We start from the raw sequence: 27,743 nt of genomic DNA, 5'->3' as shown, positions 1-27,743 counted from the left end.
TGAAATTTTCACAGATTTTATTCAAGTGTCCGTGGAATTTTTTTAAAACTTGTGACCGTCTGAGCTAGTTTGTGATGAGCGTATCGGTCTAGTGAAGACGCAATTTTTAGCTTCGAGATAACATCCAGGTTCTGAAAATAGCAGGTTACTTGGCAAACTCGAGCTGATGAAAACAGGCCTATAGAAACCCTACATGGAAAACTGATAAAACATCCCTTTGATGTATGTAGCTAAAGTCCTGAAGGAGTTGAAACTCGTTTATCATCTTGCTTTCATTTTCAGATCCTTTTCTTTCTTGGACTTCACAAGTCATTTTGTGTTGACAACCCCATGCATCATACATGTATGTAGTAATTCCCTGATATGGAATACTATTGTTGCTGCTGCTTTGTGTTTTTAGTAGCCTTGGAGAGGAAAAACATGTTCTTGTATTAAAGCAAAAGTAATTTTGAGATCAGAGTGAAACTGCATGTTCGGTAATAGTCTTTACATGAACAGACCTTTCTGCTTTAAAGGTATTAATGGGACAATCAACACTCTATAAAATTTAACAGTGGCCCCTAGAAACTAGCGGTTTTATACAAATGTAACTATTGTTTCATTGTAAAATATTATTATTAGCATTTATATATCCCGGTCTGTTCAGATATAGAAGTGCATTGTAGCACCACTTCAAACCCTCTTCTTCTTCTTCCAATTCTATCAAAATAATATTTGTACATTTCAGTAGTTGTGCCAGCCCTAACTTGTTAGTGAATCCAAGATAAAAGAGATAACTTAACCATTTGTGAGAGCAAACGAAATCTGTAGATTTTTCAAACTATTATGCATAAAAAACAAGGAATTTTAAACCAGTATCTAGTCAGAAAGTTTTCAAATAGTTTTTCTTGACGATGTTACTTTCGCAAACTTAGTGAGAATAGCTATTGCGTATACACCAGTGAAGGACATATGAAGAGAGTATTCATTGATGTTGGTAAAAGGAAGTGAATTTGAACAGTCTGCTTGTTCATTTGGAACTGATTCGCAGGTATGTTATTGTTTGAATTAAAAGAATACATGATTACACATTTTAACCTTGGACTTGTGTGTGCTTAGTTCTATGAATACATTGAAATGGAAAGCTGAAAGGAAACGCAGTTGGATGCAGTGTCGTTGAATACCGAGAATTGGAGCAGAAATCATCATCATTGCATGATGGTGCACATGGAAACATAATTGCCTCTGTTCCTACTTATTTATAGATTGTCATGGTTGTAGCTACATTTAAAATGTAGGCCAAGGTCTAATTTAACAAGATATTTGTGAATATTAATCAATATTTGATTAATAAAGCTGTATCATTTGTGGAACAGATATTAGCCCTTTCCTCATTAGCAAATTCATTGAAAAGCAGTGTGAAAAATGATTTTAGAGATTTTTTTTGGGGGGGGGGGATGGGGGGAGGGTTAAGGAGTGAGTACTTGGTCAACATCTATCTAGGTGTCCAACATTTGAAAGATCAAGCAGAATTTTAAAACCTTTGCATAAATGTTACAACTTATCTAGGAAAAAATATAAAGGCCCATACTTTTACAATGGAAATTGGAATAAAATGGATGTGCAGTTAGTGTATAAAGCTTCCTCTCTTCTTTGGTGTCGGTATAATAATTCAGGTTTAATAATTTGTTACAACATTTCTTTCAAAGATTCATATAGCGGAGGGAGGGAGGGGGAGAGGGAGAGAGAGTGTCGGACAGACAGACTGGCAGAGAGAGAGGATGAAGGAAAAGGGAGACGGAGAGGGCAAGGCGTGGAAGACAAAGAAAGAAAAGAAGAAAGAGCGCCACTACAGTTGGCCAAGTTCTAGCTCAGAGGTCAACCTTTTTTTTTCAAGGGCATCATTCAGATGCTGTGGTCAGAAATTTGATAGGTTTGACCTCCTCTGACCCAATTCTTACTGACCATTGAATGACCAGTGACTGACCAGTCAGTGTATCACATCCTCGAGCATATTTAGGTCAACCATTTGCGGTAGGTTTGATGGGTCAACTGTGCAGTTGATAGGATTCCTCACACAAAGACTTTACCAACACCCATTTGCAAAGTATATATCTGTGTTTGCAAAGCATATCTGGTTATGGGGGGAGCTGGGGGCAGTAGTGGAAAAGTAACTTTGATTTGCAGGAGCTCCTTTTTTCTGAATTCACTCTGTAAAGGAAAATTATCCACATAATTATTTGATTGTTTTGTCTTCAAGCTCTTTTGAGTTATCCAGATCTAAATCTTTCACTGCTCCACTGTCTTCCCTCCCCCTTTACTTTAGGGGAGTGTGTGTTTGTGTGTGGAAGGGGGTGGGGGCTCAATACTGACAAAGCAGTGCACTGTATGCTACTACACATTTGAGTTCCATTTTAGTATGAACATCCTTGAAGATGAATCCCATTTTAAAGAGCTATTACCAGGCTAAATGTGAAAACCCTCCAAACATATGTATGTTGTTGTTGTCTAGGTGGTTTCTTGTTTGGGGGTAGCACGTTTGGGGGTAGCACCCATCATGATTTTTGGGGTATGTGCTTCTCTCCGAAGTTCAGTGTGGAAGTGAATTAGGGCACTTTGAACTACATTGAGAGACCATGCATGTTTATCATCAGCGTGTAAAAGATAGCCTGTGGCCTGGACACTATCAGTAATCTAGCTGCATTCACACTGCAAGCAAAAAACACTTACTTTTCACACATTCCAGTGTTTCGTCCAAAGTTTTTAAAATGCTGGCAGAAACTTGACCATTTTATGCAGTGTAATTAATCTCTCTAAAACATCAGTTAATGATTCCTGTTTTTCATCACCCAACTCTCCTCACTTATGTGCTAGCGCATGCAGGGCAGTGACAAGGGGTGCATGCACACAACTACTAAAAAAAGAACAAGAAGTATTGAACACCGATGGTTTTTCAAAATGTTTTTTTGAGCTGTGTGAATGGGCCTATACAAATGAACCCTAATCTGTCCTTGGGTGTTAGATTTCATTCAGAAGTGTATCAGAAGAAAAACAAAATTGTTGAGGCTCTCGAAACTGTTGTAGAAATGGATGTATGAAATTTTGATATGCAAAATAATAAGAGCATCTTGAAGACTTGATAGCTCTGTAATAGCTAACCTCGTAAGATAAACCTTTCATTGGCCTGGGGACTACGTGTACGTGTGTATTGCCATAGAGGTTTTTCGATATTTATTTTTCAGTAAATTATGCCCACATGTTGAGAATCATGTGCAGGTTTTTTTAATGACAAATAAAATATTATGTACAAATAATGTTTCAAAATTCCTGTAAACTTATGTAGGAAAACTTTTATTTTCAAATGCGATTGAATTCAGATCATGTAGGGAATGAGAAGTTGAGAACACATACTTGTATTTCCAATATGTAATGTGACTGCTAGTGCAATTCTCTTTCAAGATCCCAATGGGGTCTCCGACAGCGAGACTAGAATATGGAAGCTCCCAATCCTGCATTCCAGAGTTAAGAACGACCCCCCTCTGGGCAAACATGTAGGTAAGGGTTACTGCAGCAGGCAGATAAAGCGATAGGGGGGAGGGAGGTTATTAATGGTGACTGCTCACCTCTGTACATGTATACCAGGTATTGAGGGGTAGTGGTTTTAGGTGTCCTTAGGCTGTAAAGGCTGTGACCTCAAACGAGGTCACCGAAAGCTCAGAGGGGAGGATATGTGACCCTGGTTTATAAATAGGTCGGATAAGGGGGTGTGTGAATGAAGTGGGGAGGGGTGGGTAGTGTCAGAAAGAAGAAATATTTGTAGGAACTGAAAGAGATTGGGGTGGAGACCCCCATTAAGGCCAAAAGAGGGAAATAAAAAGGAGCAAAATGCCAAGACTCAGTCACCAAGAGAGAAAAAGAAGGGGTGTACACACACTTGTATGCACATTATGTAGAATACTTTTGTTATAGGCCTACCAAGAACATGATCATGTACGATATCTGCATTCATTTGAAATAAAACGTCAGCCGATGAATCGATAAATCATGAATTCATCCATGTAGATTATAAGTTATAAAAATTTCCTTGCAGTTTTCTAATTTGGATTCCATGAAATGCATTTGTCAACTGAAACAATATAACCCTTGCCTCCTAACTTCCTTGCCATTCAAATATTCATTTGTCAAATGCATTTGCAGTTATGCATTCCTATTTTTCCATTTTCGAAAGATAATGTGAAATTGCCTCTCAGAGTGAACTTTGAGCGATTCATTTACGACCTTGTGTCCTGGCTTAAAGAATAAAAGCGGATTAAATAGCATTATGTAGATTTTGGGAATGAATATAAAGGATATATTTCAGTATCAAACTGTCACTGTTCTCATCATTTATTTATGAGTGATAACTGATTGTAATTCAAAGGTAGAGACCTCTTTTTTCTTCAAATCATAAGGATTGATTTTGTTAGTGGAGTGCATCTCGAAGTTAGATCTTGATATATATCTGTAGGTATTAAAGTGGCTTTATCTTTTATATTGCCATCTTGAAATATATGATTAAAGTGTTTCAAAGCAATCAGACTTGTATACAGATACAATCAGTTACATGAACCCCCTACTACTTATTACAAAATACTTTTGGAGATTCCCCCTCCCCTTTAGTGAATCAACAACCCACCCCCCCCCCCACCACCACCCTTTTCATTTTGAAGTTGTATTTTTTTCGACACCTTAAAAAGATGTTGATAAAGATATTCCAAATGAATTTGATTGCATTCAAAATATGGAAACCTTTCTGATTTTACAATCTCAACTGGTCATTACAAACTAATTTGGAGCTCAACCCCCCCCCCCCCCCCCCCCCCCCCCCGCCCTTCTTGAGTCCCTTTAACACCCCCCCCCCCCCCTCCCCCTCTTTCCCATCTTTCACGATACAGCCCGCTGAGAAAGTCAACCAACGGAACCGGGCAAGCTGTTCATATTTTCTCGCTTTCAGGGGCACAGCTTGATGCAAGAAGCGAGAGATGTTCAGACGGGCTGCAACGAGCATCCCTGCTTTCTCTCTCTCTGCGTCACTTCTCTAATATTAGCTGGCAACACTGGCCTTGAACATGATCTATCTACTCCACTATCTAATGGGAGTATTGTTGAGCTCTCGCTTTACGCAACTCTCCATATCTTTTCGTCGTCTATCTACACAGAATATTGAAATTTGATCCTGCTGATGGATTTTTCATTAATTTGTTGTCGTCATTTAGTTGCGTCTTTGCCATCACTCCTTTCTCTTCATGGTGTTTGTCGAAGGCTTCTCCCCCTTATTATTAATTTCAGTATTATTATAATTATTGTAGCCTTAAAGAAGAAGGAGATGAAACTCACATTTACTGCGCTGCACCCACCTTAGCAGTTGTTAAAACCAACATGAAGAAAATTACTTTGAAAATGGAAAATGTAATGGCCAATTATATAAATTGTTTGCCATCAACTTTCATTTTGTTCTGGTCATTGAATCGCAGTTTGATGGCGGGGGTGTGAAAGAGTGCATTTGGTGATGTTGAGTTATTGACGAGATGCAACCATGCTTGAAATTGTGTATTCATGGCTCATTTGATATTCGCTTTTATCTTTGAAAATTTATAAATCGGTGTCCTGTGATTGGGATAATGATGAATTCCGTTGCTATTGTCAAGGTAATATAATTAATATTGGCTTTGTTTTGAAGGTTGGTCATAAGCGTAAAAACAAAACAAAATATATATTTTTTTTAAAGAGAACTTTAGATTTACTGCCTGTATCAGCATGCCTTTTTTCTCCTTGCAAAAATGGGTCTCAGTTGTAAAATTTAGTTATAAAAGTTAAAACTTATAAGGTTACTTCATAACTCATGCTAGAAATCTTATCTTCAATTTGAAGTTCGCCCCTCTCTAAATTAGGTATTTCAAATCTCCATGATTATTGAATTGAGGTCAAGGAGAGGTCAAGTTCTCAAGAATTATTACTTACACGCTCATAGTATAAATACCTGCACGAAAGCTATCATGAAACTAATATGCAAGATTTATTACCTGGAACCGGACTATCAAATGTTGGACTTTTTTTGCTCTGATCAAATATCTCAATCTAACAATAGAACATAAAAGTTTATAGAGCATAATTGCAAAGACCCACAAAGTGTCAAGAAATCAGCATTAAAGGGATCGTTTAACAATGTTAAATCTGAGATACACGGCCCTACGTGTTATCAGTGTCTGTGATATGATGTAATATTGAAGCCCTGAAAAAATTGCGCTTCAAAATGATCAAGAAGTGCCTCAAAAAAGTAAAAATCTTTGAGTGACCGGTTTTACCATACTCGTTTTCCCCAATAGACTGTAGTGTTATGAAAACCGTCAGGCGAACGGTTTTCAAAATTTGTAATTCCAATCATAAATATCTTGATAATCAGACAGGCGATCGGCTTGTAAAAGTCACGGGGTTCCTGACTGACCTAAGGGTTTATAATTATCATTGCATCATGAGCTAAATCCAGAATATGTTTTCAGAATCTGAGAGAAAGTTACCGGATCCCTTTAAGGCAATGTCAATAGCAATGGGCATTCATTTTTTTGTTTTATGTGCAGGCATGACAGTTACATGTTACATACTTTGAGCAGGGGATGTACAAGTATGTACTGGGTATGTGTAAAACAATATTTTCAATTATGTGGGATATTTTTCTATGCAGTGTAGTCAAAAGGAGATTTTTTAGCTTTTATTTTACTTATTTTTTTTAGTAGAGAACACGATCACAAAGTCTTACTATAAAACAATTCAACTCAAAGGCATTTTCGAAATTCTTTTGTATGTCCTATCAAAACTATGTTTACCTAATAAGGCATTTAGATGTAATGTCTGAATATGTTAAAAGCGGGTGGGGGACAAGTTGATTTACAAAAGTCCTTGCAAACATGTTTGAGCTATTTATTTTTAGTTTCCAAAAGTCTTTTGGGCCTTTGCACTGCTAAATTGCTCACCACTGTTTATATATATATATATATATATTTTTTTTTTTACTGGTCACCAAACCCCGTCGTCCCCACTCCGTTCCTTAAAATCTTGTTAGGACGTAAGGAACCTTTCGCAAATAATAATACCCCGAGCAGTTTCATAATAACATCCCTGAACGCAAGCCTAACCTGCGCAAAGCACCCGGCCTAGAAAACGGACTGGTGTTTTATTGATTTAAGGACTCGCATTCTAATTTCCGCTTGATAATTATACATCTCTCTCGCTCAATCAATGATGGATGAGCGACCGGATTTCATCTTTCGTCCTATTCAGGGTTTTTTTTTGTCTTCCTTTTTTCCACGTCAGAATGTGTGGGATGATGCGTCCTTTCAATAGATTTGACGTAGCGAGCTAAGTTTGAACAGTGAGCTCATGGGAATTAGTGACTGTTTACTGCAATCATTCTGTCCCCTTTCTTTTTCTTTGCTCAACCTCTTTTCTTAAGATGGAATATAGTCGATGTAGTGTATTTTCATCTCCATTGGAAGCTAGATGCTATTTCTAGGGTTGATGTCATGTATATGCATTTTTAGATCGACAAATAAGAGATATGCTTGGAAAATATCAGTTGGGCTATATGTAAACAGTGTATTTGTATGATCAAAATGTGCAAAACAACCATTCATATTGCCGCCGGCCGTCTGGTTGCTTACTAACATTTATGCTTTCTTAGCAGTCAGGCAAAATAACCACCATCACCATCACCATTGCATCTCTGATATTTTTAGAGCATCAAAGAATTATATCGAAATAATCTACACTGCATTCTTTCCTGCCCTGACATTTCACTGAAAATATGTAAGGTGCATGATGTGATCTATTTTGCAATACTAATACAATACTGGATGCATACATAGGCCTATTGATGTATGTTGACATTGTATGAATAAGTTTATATTTGAGCATGGAATCACTAATCCATGCACTCCACTTGCCATGTGAATTATGAAGATGTTTAAAAAACACAATAAAAACACCCTTGAATGGTGGATTAATGACCATTGACAATGAACATAATCAGTTCAGGAGAAATTGGAAGATGAACGGTAAATAACATGAATAGTGTGGCACCATTTATCAATTAAGTGCAGCATTGGTACTTATGAAGCATTCTTATAGTACAGGTAATTGTATATTCAAAAGAAACATTTTGAAAAGTTTCTATTAAAATGCCCCCCCCCCCCCCCTGCCCATACACACACACACACACACGCAAAAGGAAAAACATGGAAAAAGTCTCAGAGAAACTCAAGGGGTATGATAAACATTACACATTCGGAGCCACAATCCAAACGGAAGCATTATTGCGAAAACAGGTCACGCAGAAAGGGCGGTAATGGAAGGGCGCCGCAAAGTCGTTCTTGCAACCACATGTATACCAAATAAAGCAAACATCTCAGGGGCATTATTAACGTGCGGCCAGGGAAGCAGAACTAACAAGTGGCCTAAAAATAATACTCCTCTCTAGAAAAACACCACTGTATGTATGTCAGGAATGCAAGGATGCTCTATGTCAATGTGTGTATGTTACAGTGTATGGATGTACATGTATGTTGCATTGTATCGATGTTTCAGAACTTTCAGCGTATACCAGTATACTTTTCTTTTTCATTGGTATTTTGGGGCTATGAAATATTACTTTTACCAATAAGACAAACACCATGTAATTTTAAATGTATGAATAGTTTATTTGATTAATTATTTGAATAAATATTTTATTCATTATATTTATTTATTATTCATTAAAGTTGAAAACAATTTAAATGCTTGTCCTTGGATTGAATTTTGCATTTAAATTATTGAGGAAAATCCATATGGAAAGTCACCAAACTAGAAATCTACATGCTGTTTGTTGATTTCAATGTTACTGTCAATTTCTACGGTTTTCATTCAGAGAGAAATATTCTACAACATCTCTGGATGTCTGTCTCATTTAGTTACTTTTTGAAAAAAAAGTTACTGGGTAGCTCTTAATGTTTACCATTTGGGAATCGATTCTAGCTTTTATAGATATTAAGAGCTGTGAAGAAAGAAAAAGAGATATGCAGGAAGGAACAGGTGACCTTTCCTAGTTTTATTCGACACACCCAAATCAATAGCCATATGACTGTTGTGATATTTTGTCTGGAGTTTAGTAAGTAAGTAGTGTATTATTACATTTATCAGACTCTCAAACGAGGCTGCCATTTACTCACATTAAAAGCTTTGAAACTCTGTTTTCTTCATGATTTCCAACAAGACTTTTCATTCATGTACGAAGCATTGAAGACAATTTTTCTTTTCTTCATGATTTCAGACATTGAATTTGCCCCATTTATTTTTATATAGCAATATTGAGTGGTTACTTGCTTTTATACAGGGTAGTGGTATTTTTGTTCGATCTTTCATGACTGTTTTTTTTTTCTTCATCTCACTGATCCAGAAGATAAGAAGATAATTTCTGTCTTTCTGCCATAGAGGCCTTTTCTGTTTTCTAGTATTGCAGTATCAGTATTTCAGAGCAAGCATCTTGAGGGGGGGGGGGGGGGGGGTAGAGTGATGTTGCCTCTGTTAGATTGATATTGTGTGTGTTGGTAGGGGAGGGTCATAACTTCGTTACGAAATCTAAGAACATCTTCAATGTTAAATCTGATTTATTTGATTGGCGCTTATTATAATCCATTGTGTACTGTTCATAAAAGAGTGTGATATAATATTGATAAGTTAATAACCTTAGGTCTGTTGAAAGTGCTGCACTAGGCTACCTACCACCTCAGGGAAAAAATAATATTTATTTTTCGGGGGCTACTTTTCAAGCTTGCCTGCATGAAAATACCATTCTAAAATTCTTTTGCATTGAACTCTATACAAATTTACAGGGGCTCTTTTCTGATTTTCGGGGCTCTTTTAGGCATTTAGGGGGCTAATTCGCCCCGAGCCCCCGTGTATTTTTTTCACTGTACCACCTACGGTACTCTTTTATCTTATATCATCAGCACACACTAAATCCTACCAGGTACCCATATGTATACAAAAACAAACACTATAATCATTAAATCTTGCAATTATCCTTATGAAATTACGCCATAATAGAAAAATCCCACCTATGTCTTAACTAGAATCTTGACAATGGTTCCACGACGAGTTCAACATGACAACCAGATCATCGGATGAGAGCGAGAAGGGCATTGATACATATATTTTGACATAGTGTTACTGTCTTTCTGGCTAGCAGCAGAAAATCCTTTGTAGTGTGAGTAGTTCATGAAGTGGGTGTCATATCGTCGCTGTTTTCACGAAGTGACGGTAGTGAAAAAAAATTGCATTCACTTTGCGTTACGATTTTCCTCACTACCGTCACTTCGTGAAAACAAGGACGATATGAACGTGGACCTACCTCGTAGTACATGTACGGATGTATGAATGTACTCTTCAAGTGTTATTGAACTCTTTATTGCTTGCTTTATCTCTATATCTCTCCCTCTCTCTCTCTCTCCCTCTCTCACTCTCTCTCTCCTCTCTCAGACTTTTGTTTTGAACTATGAAAGGGTGGGGAGCGGAGGAAGGAAAGGGACTTGTCTAAACTCTAGATAGAGCAGAAACCATTTCCGCATTTAACATATCCTTGTGTTGCACTTGACATTGCAAAATCGCCCGACTTTCCGCTGCCCGAGTAAACTTGAATTTCTGTGCGAAGGATGAGTAATGGTGAGACGTGTAAATGAAAGGAAACTGCATGCAACAATGGTCACTAAGCTCTATGTTATAAGATACTTAAAGATAAAGTTGAGTTCTGGTCATGCGATTGCATTGTGAAAGAAACGGTGTGGAACCGACCAGAAAAGGTTGATCATCTAGCATATAAGAATTTGTGTGTATTGCAAGGTTCTGGAATCATCAAAATGATAAGAAATTTGGCCAAGTCTTGGTAAAGTTACAAACACTGTACACAGAAAGATGTATATGGGACTACACGAACACGTGGCGTAAAAAGCCGGCCCCAGATTTTTACGATGTTACATGCATATTTAGAATATGAAGGCATTTGAAGAGCCATGCTTTTCAGGGAACATGTCTTATCTGATGTTCTTCCACACTTGCATAATAAGAATGAGTAACGCTCACAAATTATTTTTCACCTCTTCCCAGAACTCAACCTTCTCTTTAAATGAGAAGCATTTTACACTTACATGAACATCATTAATTAAACGACCATGGTTTACCGCATCACATCTGATCAAGGCTCTACCTTGAGAGAGAGAGAGAGAGAGCACAGCATGTACATGTACATGACCAGGTACTGGTGGTATTTTCCACAGCCTAGTTTAAACCAAGAAGTTACCGGTTACACACCAAGACCAAGTCTTATTTTACATATGAGCCTATTCAATTATTCGTTCATTCATTCATTTATATTTGCTAACTTAATAATAAATTAAAGAAATATCTTAAACAGAAACCAGGGCCCCATCTTACAAAGAATTGCGATTGATCCAAATCAATCGTAAGTTCTCCAATCAATCGCAAGTTTGCAGTCTCCTATCTCTTATGTACATAGTTGCGAATGATATCAATCGCAAATAAGCTGCGATTGATATCAGCTCTTTGTAAGACGGGGCCCAGGGCTCCAAACTAAGTTTTTATAGAGGGGAACCGAGTTGAACTTTTAATATTCTGCATACAGTGAGGTGAGTGAGCCCTAAAGTAACAACCTAAAAGTTTGTTTTTTAAGCATATGTGTCTCAGGTGCCTACTAGTGGCGAGCCTTGCAGAATCTATCCAATTTCTGTTGATTCTTTTAACATCATTTTATTATTGAACAGAATGAGGGTTTCCCTTTAAAAACGTTGGCCTGCCCCCAGCCTCTCTGCCAGGGGTAGCCTTGACGTTTTTCATCAAGTTTGGCAGAACGCATTAGCAAGCAGGAAACCATACTTGGTTTGGGAATAGGGCTCTCTTCCGCCCCTCAATCAATTCATCTTCTAACCCCTTCCCCCTGCTCCCTTCCGGGTGTATTGTTCTCGTAAATGCAACTGATAAGTCATTTCCACAATCCATATTTCTGTTGAGGTAATTTGTAATCGGTTGTCTTTCCCCATTTCTTTTGAACTTCAGAGATGTGCATGCTATCTTGCATGAAATCTACCCCCGTAGGTCCATTATGTCATTACTTTCTAGGCCTATTTCCATCATTTGCCGTTCCTTCTCTCTCACTTTCTCTCTTGCCCCCCCCCCCCCCTCTCTCTCCCTCTCCCCCTCTCTCTCTCTCTCTTTCTCTCTCTCTCTCTCTCTCTCTCTCTCTCTCTCTCTCTTGCTCTCTTTCTTTCTGTCCCTCTGTCCCTCTCTCTTCATCTCTCTCTCTGTCTCTCTTACTCTCTATTTCTCTCCAGTCTTACTCTTTCCCTCTTTCAATCTCTTCCTCTTCTTCTTTTTTTCTCTTTCTCATATTCCTGCCTCATTAAAGGCAAATCCTACCTTCGTTTGTTACTTACTATTCATCAAGTTGTCCTTCTCTCAGTCCTTTCCCCATCATTTTGCCCTGTCCGACTCTTCGAGCAGATAAAGTTTTTCCTATCTTCTGATTAAAAGATTGAATTGAGCCTGTACAGTATACACTATGTTTTCTCACCACCCCCCCCTTTTTCTCTCTCTTTATCTCCATCTCCTTCCCTTCCTCTCTCTTTCTCTCTGCTTTCATTTCTCTTACACATGATGGACAAGAGAGAGAAGTCTAAACTAAAGTGTCACTGTTTTTTAGACTCGAGGGGGTTTAGAAGGAATTTATATTAAGAAAAGCCAGGCTACCTCATTCCTGTAGATGATAATGCTAACTAGTACATTCCATATGAGGCCCACCATTTGGGGGCATGGGTGAACAGTATCAGGGTCAAGTTTGGAATAGAGAGAACAGAGAATCTAGGGACCATTTCCCCCCCTCCTTTCATCTCTTTTGCCGCCCGTTTACTTGTTTCTGATGGAGTACACTACAGGATACACCTCATGCATCAGGGGGTCATCGAACTGCGAAATCTAACCTTGGCTTTGCTAGTTCCGCTCTGAAGATTGTTCCCTCTAATGCTCTCCCTCTCTCTCTCTCTCTCTCTCTCTATCTCTATGTCGCTCTCTCTCCACATACTCTGATAACGGGTGTTTTTATTATGATTCAAAAAGTCCTCGGTGAGCAGTGAATGGGCAAAGCGTTAGCTCTGCACCTCTGCAGTATGCATGCGTGGGTGGGTGGTCACATACAGTGCTCTGGTGTGTGTGTGTGTATGTGTGTATGCATTTAGCCTTGCTTGCTTGCCTGCTCTACCTCCCAGTGTGCAGCCACGCAGAAGGCAGTGTGTCGGTGTGCTCTGCTTGCGAGTGGACAACCAGGAGTTCACAATCATCCTTTGAGAAAGTTTGTAAAAGAAGGCATCCCTTTTTACTTCAGCGATCATCATCATCATCATCATCATGTGCAGGTGGACTAGTGTTCTGGCAAGATTGAAGATGCGGGGGATGCTTTTACATTGGATAACATCACTCTTTTTGCTTGGATGAGGAGCATGTTCTAAACTGGTTGTGGATGTGGCCATGTGGGAGTAGAAGATCTTGAGCTGAGCGCAATGTGGATGGAAGCATGGTATTGCCAATAGGCCCATAGGTAAGCTTTGGCGACATGAGGAGCAGGTTGAGGGAAGGGGTGCAATCATGCACCCCTCACAACTCTGGTAATGGTATTACTATTGGTAATTGCCTTGGAGTTAAGCAGATTTCTTGCTCCTGTGCATGGACTTACAGTGGTTCTAGCATGTTCTGAATGAAAGGGGGGAGTATTTCTTCTTCAGTGTGGAGGCATGGCGGTATACAGAGCCGAGAGGGGAGCACCTGCTGGCCACGTTGTGAGAACTTGGAAGCACACTGTGGGGAAAAAGGGGTGCAGTCTTGACCCTCTCACATCCCTGGTTGTAGAATTTGGGCGTGAGTTGCTCCAGTGCCTTGTCATACTCATACTCATACAGAAGTCCCAGCATTTTCTGAATGGATGTGGGAGTATTTCTTTGGAGAGCATGGAAGCATGCCATACCAATCCCAGTGATGGCCATGAGCACGTGAGGAGTGTACTGGAGTGGTGAGAAAGCGAGGTACATTCATGACCTCCCACGCTTTCCCATGTGTCCCTCTGGTAACGGTAGTGCTCACTGTGCCTGTGGTAAGATTCAGGATGGATTGGTATCCAATATGTATCCACATTTCATGCAATTCACACTCCGTTTCCTTTTCTTTATTTCTTTCTCTGTTTATTAATCTCAGTCTTTCAGTCGGCTCTTTTGGTCTGACTACCCCCCCCCCCCCTCCCAACTCCCCTCCCCCTCCCAAACCTCTTTCAACGAATCAGGACAAACTTTGTTCATATTTTGTTCCCCTCAACTTTAAAAAAAAAAAAAAATTCTTCAAGCTGCCATGTCACAATGCAGCCCCCTCCCTCTTTTCCCCTTTTTATAACTACTGTGATCATGCTGATCTGAAATCATGTTTTCTCCCCCTCAGTATTACTATTTATTTTGCATATACCGGTATACAACACTTGTGCAAATATATTTAATTTCAGAATAGGCCTACATTTTTCATAAGTGTACATGTATAAGTGAATTGCTATCTCAATTTAGAAATTTGAAGGTTTTATGAAGTGTGTGTGTAGCATACTCCAATATTATTTCAGCTTATTCTTTGTGGGATTAAAAACATCCGCCTTGCCTTTTAATCTCACAAATATTTGGACAAGACGATTAGGAAGATGGGAAGACGCTTTCGGCCATTATACCCGGCCTCCTTCCTTCCTCCTTCCCCCGCCTGCGTCTGTCCATTGACGTTATGGCATAACAACATTCCTGGCGTGGTTGGCTAGCTGCTAGGATAATCCTTGATGTCATGTGGAGAATGCCGCTCCATATGTCATCCCCCAAACAAAATGATAATGTCTCTCCCCTTGCTCGCTGGATGCGAAGCAGGCAAGTTCAGGTTGGCTCATTATCATCCAGGTGTATACTGTATACCGGTAGGCCTTCTACTACATGACTTAGCCCTTGTCCCACTCATCAACATCTGTGTGTGTGTGTATGGGGCCATCTTTCTTTCTACTATAGCTTTTTGTTTACTATCGTATAACCCCATTGTCTCCTGGAACCGAATGACCCCTATGTTAACCCTATGGCAATCTAAGAATTCAGTAGTCAGTGGGTTATTAAAATTTGATATGGATTTCTTCTATGGTTATGATTTTTTTTTAAATCCCAACAGAATAAAAAAAAATGTAACTTATGAAAAACACATTTTCAGATAATCTTGGTGTGTCTTTTCAAAAGTTAATCAGTGATTGTGTCGATTCTGTTGTTTACTTTAAGGCTTTCAAAAAGTCTTGATAGACTCCTACCTTCAAAAGAAATTTAATATTCTTGGGCAACTCTCGATGTGAGGAGTCTTACCTTCAGGGCTTTAACTGTTCTACATGATATTCCTTTCAATGCTTGTTTTTTGTCTTCAAGTTTCATGTAGAGTCTTGAGAATTTCTCTCCTTGAAAACTGTTTTGCTTTAAGTACTACTACGGGTTGTCTCTCTATGCTATAGGAAGGCTCAAGTGCATATTGTATGGGCACTAGGAATGTAGGCCACGTTGCTGAACTCGACCCACAACGTTTATAGCCTGCCTTCGTTGTGTAGTTTTGCGCACTTCCCAAGCGGAAAGATACAGTTACACACACATAGGATTGTGGAAGGCAGCTGTGCTTGAACTTAAAGGCCATGTGGAACATGAAAGCAATACGAGGCAGGCAATGCCAAGCTGCTCCGTGAGCATCTATGTTATTATATACGGTATCGGGTATAGTCTGCAATCACAGACCTGATTTTGGTTTGTCGGACAAGGAAAGCTTGGGTAACTAAAGTTGACATTACGGTATATCAGACTTAGAGTGACTATGGCTGTGCATCATTAGAAACAACGACAGTACAGTTGATATTTAACATGTGTAGTCAATAGTCTGGAAAGTTTGTTGACTTCCCTACAATATCCTTCTCCGGCCGTCCAACCTATCCAATCTTTCTTTTTTCCCTCCTACCCCACTTCTGTTCTCTCTATCTCTCCCTCTCTCTCTCTCCCCTTTCCTTCTCTCTCTCCCCTTCCTTCTCTGTTTATCTTTCTCCTTTTTCTTTCTACCATGTCCTTTTCTCCTTCCTTTTTTTTTCTTTCTCTACCCCCCCCCCCCTCTCTCTCTCTCTCTCTCTCTCTCTCTCTCTTTCAGTCTTTCCTTCATCTCTCTTCACTCTCCCTCTCCCTCTCCTCTCCCTCTATCATTCAAAATGTTCATTTTGAAAGCTCTTCTTCCGTTTAACCTTGTCATTGTCGCTTCCATCGATTCTCCATCTTACCTTCAACACAATATCACCTCTCTCTCTCTCTGTATACGAGGCAGTTGTCGCTTCGCCTGCGTTGACATTTTACTGGCATGCGTGAGCGGCAACTCAGTTCAATGACACCCACGTACTCCGGATATACACCGTCATTGGTTCTTGTTTGGCTAAGGTACAACGCACCATCTGGGAACGGCAAGATGCGTTTAATTGCACTGCAGCCTGGCTGTGTTGTTTTCTTGTCATAATATCCAAGCATATACAGGCAACTGTTGTGCAGTTGCATTTTCTCAGAATTGTCACTTGCTCTTTTCTATTTATGGAAAGTTGGTAGGATGTGATTGAAATGGTCGTATTAAATGGGGTAGAGTGATACTAAAAGAGTGATTTGTTTCTAATCTTAGAAAGATGATTGCAGTAAATATGGTAATTAGTAAATGTGTTCTTGTATCTTGATCAGGCCAAAATAAACTCTTATACTTGGAAATTGTTCGAAGTCGAATAGTCAATATTTTTTCATAACCTTGTAGAAAAAAATGCATGTAAAGTGCCTTTAGTATTATCAAAGAGATACTTTTTGGTATTGTTTTTAGTAATAATACATTAATTTATTCTAAGAGATATATGATTTCCACAGGGAAGTTAGGGATAATGGCATAATTCATTTATAATCTTGAGTATTTGATATTTATTTTTAAAAGAAAAAGGAAGTTTATGTTTAAAAGGTTTAATTTGGAAACTGTTTTATTTTCTCTGTCTAGTCACTTTAGTAAACCAATGCTTACATGGTTTTTTTCTGCATCAAGAAATCTCCATTTTTTTTGTTGCTTTCATCTAGAAATGTATCTATATAGAGAAGGGGGTGTTACAACATCACATCAGAAATGCTATTCATTTGATCTCAACTCTCAATTTTAATCAAAATTCTATTCATTTGAAAGATGTTACTGCAATATTCATCCAATTACAGTGCCTGTTTCACATTGTAATTTACAAAGTCATTATGACATCATCACTAAGTCTACATCTAAGGTAGATCGTAGTGTCTATGGCAGTGTTTTACATATAACCAGCACAAGACTTATTCACTTTCCACAATGCAAGCAATATAATAGGGGTTTGGAAGGCATACAATATACGTAAGCAAGGGAGAGTGAGAATTTGCATTTTCAAAACAAAAGTAACAGACAGCTTGTGAAAGCCATCCATTAGTGCAGTTTTTCTTGGGTAGCTTTGGAAGATCCCATTCCCATGTGCTGTGTTTTAACGAAAATCAAATTACTAATATCAAGAGATTTACGGTGAGTGATGAATCCGGAAGGAGAGTGAATTATGGGAGATAAAATGAAGGCTGCCCTCTCATTATAGTCGCATGGAAGATTGCGTTTTTAATTTTACACTCGAATAATCACGCGGAAGGAGCGCTGCTGAAGAAAGATGGAGGGAAACGTAATATGATGAAAGCACTCGAGCGTGCAGCTTTGTAGCCAGATCGTTTGATTTTATCCTCTCTCAACCAATCCATCATTATCTTTGATGAAGTGTCGAGGTTTCATTCGAAAGGATATACGAAAATCACAGAGCTTAATATTTGATAAATTAAAGCTATACTTTGCAGAAGCGGAGTTTGATGTCTTGTGTTAATGGTCAGATTGATGAAGTGATGCAAATTGAAATTTCAGTTGAAGTAAAATGTGAGTGATAGAGCCCCTTACTTATTTTTGCACTAAGTTGTTTGCATTTCTTTTAAGGTGCAATGAAAAAAGAGATCTAAATGGGTTTTAGAAGAGAATAAATGTTGATGGTAAACAGGAAGAAAAGGTAATACAAAACCACCAGCATTTGATACAAAAGGAGTCAGGTCTTGTATTGCCTCATAGTTCTAGTAGCCTCGGTTAGTGAGCAAATAGCTAAATATAGGCTATTTGTCACTTTTGTAAATGATGCTGTTTGAACTTTGTAATTTAAAGCTTTACCATTATGTCTTAGTGATTGCACCATGTGGGCTGAAATGCTTGACACCCACACATGTTAGGATTATGTTTCTAAAAGAGGTGCTCTAGTATCCAATCCATCTTTGCCATTACATGTAATGTATTACAATACTCGTTCTTTAGACTTTAGTAAGCATTTTGCCCACTCAAATGATAGCATTTCAGTATGTCGACTCTGCGAGACATTCAAAGTTTTGATATTCATACATATGTAGGAGATTGAATTCTGCAATACAAGTCTTAAAAATATGTGGCAATGCTTTAAAATATATGTTCCATATGAATTTTGTTGTCTAGATACATGAATGCTGCTGGGAGCACATATTTTTTTCTTTCTTGCTGGTGGGGGGGGGGGGGGCACAATTAGGGCACAATAAGGGCACAATAAGGGCACATTTCTTTCATGGTACTTGGGTATACCATATATGGTTTTGCATGCATGGAGGGGAAGGGGCATGGTCCCTGTGCCCCTCACCCCTGAGTATGCCACTGTATGCAGTTCTTTCTGCATGTTATTGTTTCTTGCATCCTGCCTTGAAAATACCTACATTCGTGAAGCCTATACTAGGGCTGACTATGGCCACTTGCTGAGGAGGAATATGTAGGGCGGTCATGCAGTTAGACTTGCAGTTCTGCCATGTTGCGAACTGGACCAATCTTTGGACGCCTGCCAAACTTACTCCCATGTATAGATGCGCCTCTGTGGACGCTTGGTCTGGGCATTCGAAACTATCAAATGATAATGCATGCCATTGTAAGTATCTCTCGATGACGGAGTTGGGCAAAGCGCCAGTTATTTTGGGTCTGGAAATGCGGGAGCGAGGACAAAACGCACACACCATTAAGGCGGCCATTTTGTCGGCTTTGGGATCCGTTGCAGAAAGAAAGAACTTGCCTTGTTCTGTTCATTTTCTGATATGTTTACTGCCAGTGGTATTGCAGTAGGCATGCTAACATTAATTCTGACTTTCGGAGTACTATCAGTCTCAGGACTGTTTTTATCGTTCTTTTGCATTATATATTTTTCAAAATCACTTCTCGCTAAAGTCAGAATTTGTATACAATTTGCATTTTAGGCACTTTGACTGCTTCATTTGCACACGTCCCACTCCCACTTCCTCTCTCTCTCTCTCTCTTCCCCTCTCTCTCTTCCTCTCTGCACACTGACCTAATTTTCTCCGAAGGTCACCCCAAAGATGTGAATGAAAGGAAAGGAAAAGAAAAATTGCCGCCAATACAAACCTAACCCAGATATATCCAATCAATAGGAGATTTGTGCACGTGCAGGCCAAGCACCGATAATGTTTACACAGTGTACTTGTATTAGGAGAAGATATTTGGTGAAAATGCCTGTCTATTGTTATTAGCGGAAAGAAATAGAATTGTGTGAAGTTAAGTCTTTCAGTGGGTGTGTGAATCGTGTATTAACAATTGTTATTTTTATACATCGTTTCCTCTCTTCTTTTCATCTATTTTGGTGTGACTATTGCCGTATTTGGATTTGTGGGGGCCCATACATGTTTATTTTGCCGCATGGAATAACAACTGAATAGAAAAAAGTTATGTGCGTGAAATGATGGGGAAAGCAATGAAGCATTGAAGGTTTCACATTTTTACTTCTTTAATAAATTGTATTCAGTGATTGTACTTGTGTATAATTGATTCACAAGTTCATACTCCTCTTGGGCATAATGGAGTGAGAGAAGAAAATATCCTGCACTTAAAGACCAAAACTGTAAAGACAATCAGGTTTCATATTACTTTTCCTTTAATAATAAACTAGATATTTTCTGTGTAGAACATGTGTAATAGTTAATTAATTGTTGCATTCTTTTTTTCTCTTCCCTATTGCAGCAACATGTTCATTGCCCCATCTAGCACCGAATCGCTGATCTTTAATGGTATACCGTATGACCAACTACCCATCGTCAACATCAAGGCAACCTACAACAACACACATGTTTCAGTTGCTGAACATACAGGTAAGAGTGGCTGCAACAAATACCCTACCGGTATTTCAATTTTACCAGTGTCACAAAAAGGTGACAATAAATTATACAATTATATCTTTCTGCACTTCACAACAAAACAGTAGCAACAGAATTAATACCAAAAAACAAAAAAAATAGTTTTAATGAAAAAATCACCCCATTTGAAGCCATTCCTCTGCTCATGCACATAATTAACATTAACATACATGACTATATGTAAGGTTCGTAACACCAGCCTAAAGGTTTAGTTGTGGAAGAGATGAAAACTTGCAACCCTGTTTTCAGGCTTTTACAGGCTTCAAACTACAAACAAAAAATGTGTAATGTAACTACATTTCGTCCTTGTTTTCACGAAGTGACGGTAGTGAGGAAAATCGTAACGCAAAGTGAATGCAATTTTTTTTCACTACCGTCACTTCGTGAAAACAGCGACGATTTAATGCATACAGTATGTGTCTTTGTGAAGTGCCTCAATAGAAATTATTGTATCCATCTGTTACAAATAATTGTATCCCAGTGATCAGAATGCAAATTGATTACATTATTTTGTTGCTAGGTAGGACAAATAATACAGCTTGCCCTTCAAAAAAACATGTAATATATATATATGCAATTCACATTCTGACTATTGATATACATTTATTTGTAACATGTGAATAGAATCATTTGTATTCAGGCACTTCACCAAGACGTATGTGTTAAATTTTGTTACACTTCGAAAATGGCCAATTGTACAGCACCATATGGGACTCTGCCATGTTGGGGTCTCTTTTTAGGCTCATTGGGTGAAACCTACTGGTGTCCAACGAAAAAAATACACGGTGGCGACGGGCGATTCGCCCCCTAAACCTCTGAAATCGCCACGGTAAAAATCAAGACGAGGGCGAAAAAAAATCAATATATCTTGAAAAATCGCCCCCGCCATAAATTGATATTCCCTATGAATTAATAAACCAATTTATTGATGTGTCTGAGTGAAATCTCCGTTCCAACTACCAACTCCAAAACTAGAAACTTCCATCAACATTTTAAAAGTTTTGTGAGTTGCAGCGGATCGGCGGTCGTATCTACTGTAGCTAGATCTACAGCGGTATCCGCTTGCCTGCGCCTAAGCTCCCGGCGGCCGGACAGGCCACCGGCCCCGATGTAGTTTCGTGCACAGCATGAATGCATAGGCAGTTCGCACACGTTCACAATACACAGAAACGTACTAGCTCAGCTCCAGCGCGCGCCCGCACGCTCCTTGTATGAAGCAAATAAGTATTTGCGAGTGACGAGAGCTCAACTGCTAGCGACCAAATTGGTACGTAATATGTTTATTTAGTCTTTTTTCTGGCCCTAATTTTTATCATGGACAATGCAATCCCATTAAAAAAAATGTTATTCCGTCTAAAATTGTGTTATTTATAAGTTAAAACCATTAAATGCGAGTATATTTTTACTGTTGTCCCACATACTGATATATTTGTAATAACGAAACGTGCAAAATCAATGCCGGATTTTTTCCTGTAAAATCGGTATAAAGCAAGTTTCGTACACAGAAATTGAATTTTGTTATAAAAAAAACCGTAAATAAATATATAAAGGATGTTCCTACTCCTCAGAATCTTTCTTACAACTGTTTAATTAAATTAAATTATTTATAGTCTATACGATCGATGCCAGGCCAATTGTCATGAGTGATGATGACATCAATTTCTGTCTACGAAATGAAACTAGCTTTGGCTTGGCCTTTAGAATTAGAGTCTATAAAAAAAAAAATAAGGCCATGATTTTGCATGTTTCGGCATAACAAATAGACCCTACATCGGTATGTGGGACAACATTAAAAATATTTACTCACATTTAATGGTTATAAATGGTCTAAATAACACAATTTTAAAGGGAGTTGGTCTACATTTTTTTAATGGGATTGCATTGTCCATGATAACAATTAAATTTGGGACAGAAAAAAAGACTAAATAACATATTACCTACCAATTTGGTTGCTAGTAGTATGATGGCTAAGGAAAAACACAACTTATTGTTACAGCTTACAATATGGCTTTAAGGAAGTAGCCCCCATAAAAAAATTAATTCCTAGCCCGCGTGTCAGTGATAATATTTTCTTAGGATATGAAAAACGAACAGTTAAACAAAACACTCCTTTTGACAAGTTTTAGTTACATGTATATGTAAATCATAAAGCCACACGTTTAACACAAAGCGAATAAATTAACCCTGTAAGTTGGGGCTCTGATCGGATCGGAAGATCGGAGCAACACCCTCGCACCTTTGATCGGTATCGGATCGGAAGAGCGACAAAAAAAATCGGCCGATTTTTTTATTTTTTTTTTTTTTTTTAATGAAGAAAATTTTCAAGTTTTTGGCTATCAAATGCTCCAAAAAAGTTCATGGCTGGGATTATTTTGTCATTTGGAGTTGTTGTAGACCATGTTTGTTGATATTTAGTGCCTTTTCATGACTTTGAAATTAATAATATTGATCTAAGAGCAGAGGCAAAACATGCGGGCCGCCATCTTGGATTATAATGTAGGTATTTTTTTTTTTTTTTTAATGATGAAAACTTTCAAGTTTTTGGCTATCAAATGCTCAAAAAAAGTTCATGGCTGGGATTATTTTGTTATTTGGAGTTGTTGTAGACCATGTTTGTTGATATTTAGTGCCTTTTCATGACTTTGAAATTAATAATATTGGTCTAAGAGCAGAGGCAAAACATGCAGGCCGCCATCTTGAATTATAATGTAGGTATGCATTCATCGGCGGCCGATCCGATGATCGTTTACAGGGTTAGAATAAATCATGGGTATCTGAATGTCTGCAATACTCTACATGACATATGTATGCTACAATTGTATCTATATTTGCCTTTGCTTGGAATTTAATTAGGTAAAACCGCGTTTAAAAAAAATACAACCTTAAAAAAAAAGCCCCCCTGAGCTCCAAAATAGCCACCGCAAAATAATTAAGGGGGGCTATTTTTTTAAGGGAAAATCTGAAAAGAGCCCTCGTAAAAAAAAAAAGTAATTTTTTGGTTGCCGGTGTCCCTGTAAGGAATAATTTGTAAGCTTTCTCATTTTTTTGTAATATATTACTAAGTGGAAGAATAGTTTAGTAGCAATGTTTTGTGAAACGTATTGCTTATGGAATGCCCTCATATTTCAAGTAAAACTCAAAGTAATTTAAAACTTGGACCACGTTTTATGCCACATACATGGAAATGTGGATCAGTTCAGTACAGTGTATATCCATTTGTGTGCAGTGCTGATGTCTGATATTCAGCAAGATTGACTCAGTTTTCTGATCACTTTGATAAAATAAAAATGTTTATGATTTGGTACAAATAATAAACTCTGATTTTACTTTAAAGCATGAGAGCGTTTCAAGAAAAATCATGTGGTACTCTTCCATATGGAAATGATAAGGACGAGAGAGCTCATAAATTATGTCCAGTTATCTTTTGTAAAACTTGATTCCACTTTTTCATACACTTGTGACAAGCTTTTTGTATTTCTTTCAAGATGTTCATTTAATATGATTCATATTTAAAAGAGCTGTACATGACTCTATCATATAATTGCACAGACATGGGGCCTACTGCTTATACCAATGCTTTGCAAGGTGCCTCCAAAATTATTCATCAAATTCAATAGAAACATAATTGAATGGAATAATAATGCAAACCATTGTTAGGTTGCAGAATGAATTATTTTCTCTATTCGGTGGTTTTAGAAAGGATTCTGCGATTACTCCTCCTAAAATTGAAAATACCACAGGGTATAATCAATTTTATTTTCATTTAATCATGAAGGAAACTGCCTTGTCAGTTGTCGGATGTATTTAGATTGTTGAATTCATATTTATGATTGATGGATAGGGAATGGTTAACAACCTCGTTAAGAAGCACTGCGTTCTATCCTTGTGGGTGGCTGGAAAGGTTAATGAAGTAATTTCCTATTGAATACAAGCACATGTGGAGTCCATTTGCATTATTTCTCTCTTTCATTCACGTCTACAAATAAGGGTAGAAACATGCAGGTACTCACTCATTCCTATATATCTATTTCGTTAAGATTTTCTTAACTTGTTGAATACAATTTGATTTTGATTTTGTTAAAATAAGCATATTAATATTTATAGTTACCTATTCTTTTCAAAGCTTTGTTTTTTCTTTATTAAGTGAATTTGGAGCACAGTTGCTGGGCTGTGCTCTTGAGAAAACTATGAATGTTGTCTCAATAGTCAATATGGAAAAAATGAAAAACTTGCTATTCTATTCATGTGGGACTTTTGTTTCAGACCTTATATTAATGATAATAATAATAGTGGCTACTCGTATAATGCACAGGTCCACCTTTCGGTGCCAAAAATACAGAATTGTGAATTATTACCAGTTCATAAGTAAATTGTACAAATCTTACTTTCATTTATTTATGTGTATAACTTAGGTCTATGTTCTTCCTCAATGTCTTTGACTTGATATCTTTTGATAATTATTTTTCTCTCTCTTCCTTTTTTTTGTTCATGCAGGGAGAACTGTAGCTCGCACGTCATGTGTAAGTATCTTTGCAGTGTGATCTCATACAAAAAATGGTATAAATGTAGAACAAACAAAATAAGGAATCAAATATCATTAATCACAAAATATAAAACATTTTGAGAAGTGCCCTGAAGGAAAAGGCACTTCAGAGGAACGCAAAAATGAATGATATTATTGTACACAACAAAAAGGAGAGTCGTACCGGTAGTCACAATCCACTATATTGCCAATTTGAGATCTGGATAGCTAACAGTGATCCCATATTTCAAACATTCATAATTCTCTTCTTAATGCTCTGATTTATTTTAAGTTTTTTCATTCTGTTCCTCTTATTTTTGTTCCCTCATTTTTGTTCCCTCGAACAAATGAACGTATTATAAAAAAAATGTATTATTATAAAAATGGTTGGATTGCCCTTTAAATAATGATCATATGATATGAGCTAATGCCCTTCTGGCTTTCAGCAGATGATTTATTATTTTTCGTAAGAGGAAAGCCCGTTCCAGGCGAGCGATTTTGATTTTCATGGTGCTACGCTTCGCCAGATAGGTCAAAATATGGATAAAATGCGGGAGCTCCTCATTTAGCTCTGTCAAGGAGATGCGATCGCAGAAGTGGGTCAATGAATTCGTTTTCTCTAGGGGGGTATTGAAAGAGAGAAAGAGATTGGGTTGGCAAGAAAGCAAGCGGGAGAGAGAGAAAGAGACACAGAGGGTGATGAATAATAGAGAGAGGAGGTGAAATAAAGACAAATGTTGAACTGTAGAAAGAAGAGAATTTGGGAGAGGAAAGTTTACCGGTAGATAGAATAACTCAGTGTAGAAACTATGATTCCAGTGGAGAGAGAGAGAGAGAGAAAGAGAATCTAGAGGGAGAGTGAATGAGAGAGAGAGAGAGACGGTGTGAGAGGAAGAGGTAAAGAGGGAGGTATTGAGATGAGGAGAGTGGGCGGGATGAGCCGTAGGAAAACAAAAAAAGAATAAAGCATGAGGTTGATATTTCTTGCACAACAACGCAAACAGCCTCTCCCTACGTCCATACAAACAGCATATGCTCCAGTTGGGAGGTATTATATTTATGCCATGACATCAGTCAATTGCCCTCGTAGGCTGTTGTTTAGGAGATTCTCAGCTGTCTCGGAATAGGTAGGCTCGTGTACGTATCCCCAATTTTTTTTTCACGCTCTGTTTTCCGATGCTTGACGAGCATTTGCAAGTGGTGGAATCATTAGCGCAACCATATGGCAGTCTGTTTTTATGAAACATGTACACCAAAGTCATCAACAATCTGCTACATACTGGTTAAAATTGAAGTGCATTGATGTTGTTACCCAATGTAGGCCTCTTTTATATATTAAATTAAATTCAATTTGTTTATTTTAATTCCAACAAATACTTTACAAATACATAGGCAAATACAAGTTTAAAAAAATATAAACAGTACTAATTTTACAGAAATTTATAATGGGAGTTAGGGTGGCCGTAAAAAAAAAATTGGGGTTTTAATTCAGGGGAAGTTGGGGTGTGATGTGCAGGATAAGAAGCACTGTAATACTATAAAGGCATCGTTTAACAATGTTAAATCTGAGATGCATGGTCCGATGTGTTATCAGTGTCTGTGATATGGTGTTATTTTGAAGCCCTCAAAAAAATTACGCTTCAAAATGATCAAGAAGTGCCTCAAAAAAGTAAAAACCTTTGAGTGACCGGTTTTACCATACTCGTTTTCTCCAAAAGACTGTAGTGTTATGAAAACCGCAAAATTTTATTTCGATTTTCAATCATAAATATCTTCATAATCAGACAGGTGATCGGCTTATAAAAGTCATGGGGTTCCTAACTGACCTAAAGGTTTATAATTATCATTGCAGCATGAGCTAAATCAAGGACTCTTTTGTTGTTGGCCTAATACCATAAGAGAGCAAACAGCAACATGTTCGTTAGCTTATCTTAGTCCCAGAGGTATAGTGCGTATATTGATAATGACCCCCTCGCACCACGACAATAAGTGGTAACGTCTCCAGATGTCCACTTGGTCAAGGAAGGCTAATTAACCGACTGATTCTAATGCATAATTACCCTAGCTTTGCCAGCTAGAGCAAGTTTGTATCAAAATAGTAGTAGTCGGCCAGCCCAGCCTCTAATTTGACATTGTAAACATTACGCTTTGTTTTCTTGAGTGAAGCCTAAATCCAGCTTAAGGCATATAGGGACTTGTCTAGAGCCTAGATTATTCAGAGCCTATAATTCAACCGACACTTTTTGCCTGCAAACCGATCAAATATAGTCTGTCTCGGGACTTGGTGTATCATAAAATTAACCTCATCATTTGTTGTATCACTTTTCTGAGTATATGCCTACTGGCTAAATTCTTCCCATTCTTTTTTCAAATTCTCTCCCATCAAGTAATTCAGTACCCTAATTTTCCAATTCCCGCTTTTTGCAAAATTGTACCTTTAAGGTCGTTTGATGTTATGACTCTGTATAGCCTACATGTATACATTCTGGAATAAACACCTAGTGCACCTGTACAAATATAGCTTTGCCTTCATATGTTTTCAGATTGACTTTGTTTCATCTGTACACAATCATTGTTTAATAATTATGTAGCATTCTGTTACATCTGGCTGCGACATGACCTAGTTTTCACATCCTATTTTTGTAAAGCCTGATATAATGTTTACATAGTGAATATCAATTTGAAATTTAATTCTATAAGAATTCCCAAAAGATGGGCAGAATTCCATCATTCCACCAAATTTTTCTAAATGATGAAGTCTTACTCTTTTATAGGATTTGAACTTTATAGCAACTATCAGG

The 27,743-nt window shown here is 37.9% G+C and overlaps 1 protein-coding gene across 1 annotated transcript in view; it reads left to right on the top strand.

Moving 5' to 3' along the window:
• The window catches only part of LOC580666 (28S ribosomal protein S11, mitochondrial), a 43,775-nt gene that overhangs the window by 5,988 nt on the left and 10,044 nt on the right, over positions 1-27,743 (top strand). Inside the window, exons 2-3 of the mRNA XM_030976671.1 lie at positions 20,248-20,375; positions 24,915-24,940. Of these exons, the coding sequence (XP_030832531.1) occupies positions 20,252-20,375; positions 24,915-24,940 (150 nt within the window). The 5' untranslated portion in view covers positions 20,248-20,251. The remainder of the gene's footprint in view (positions 1-20,247; positions 20,376-24,914; positions 24,941-27,743) is intronic.

This window comes from Strongylocentrotus purpuratus, unplaced genomic scaffold, assembly GCF_000002235.5.
Source record: "Strongylocentrotus purpuratus isolate Spur 01 unplaced genomic scaffold, Spur_5.0 spur5_scaffold_9, whole genome shotgun sequence".
NCBI classification, from domain to species: Eukaryota; Metazoa; Echinodermata; class Echinoidea; order Camarodonta; family Strongylocentrotidae; genus Strongylocentrotus; species Strongylocentrotus purpuratus.
Note: the sequence above shows the minus strand (reverse complement) of the source record. Positions and strands in the feature narration are given on the sequence as shown.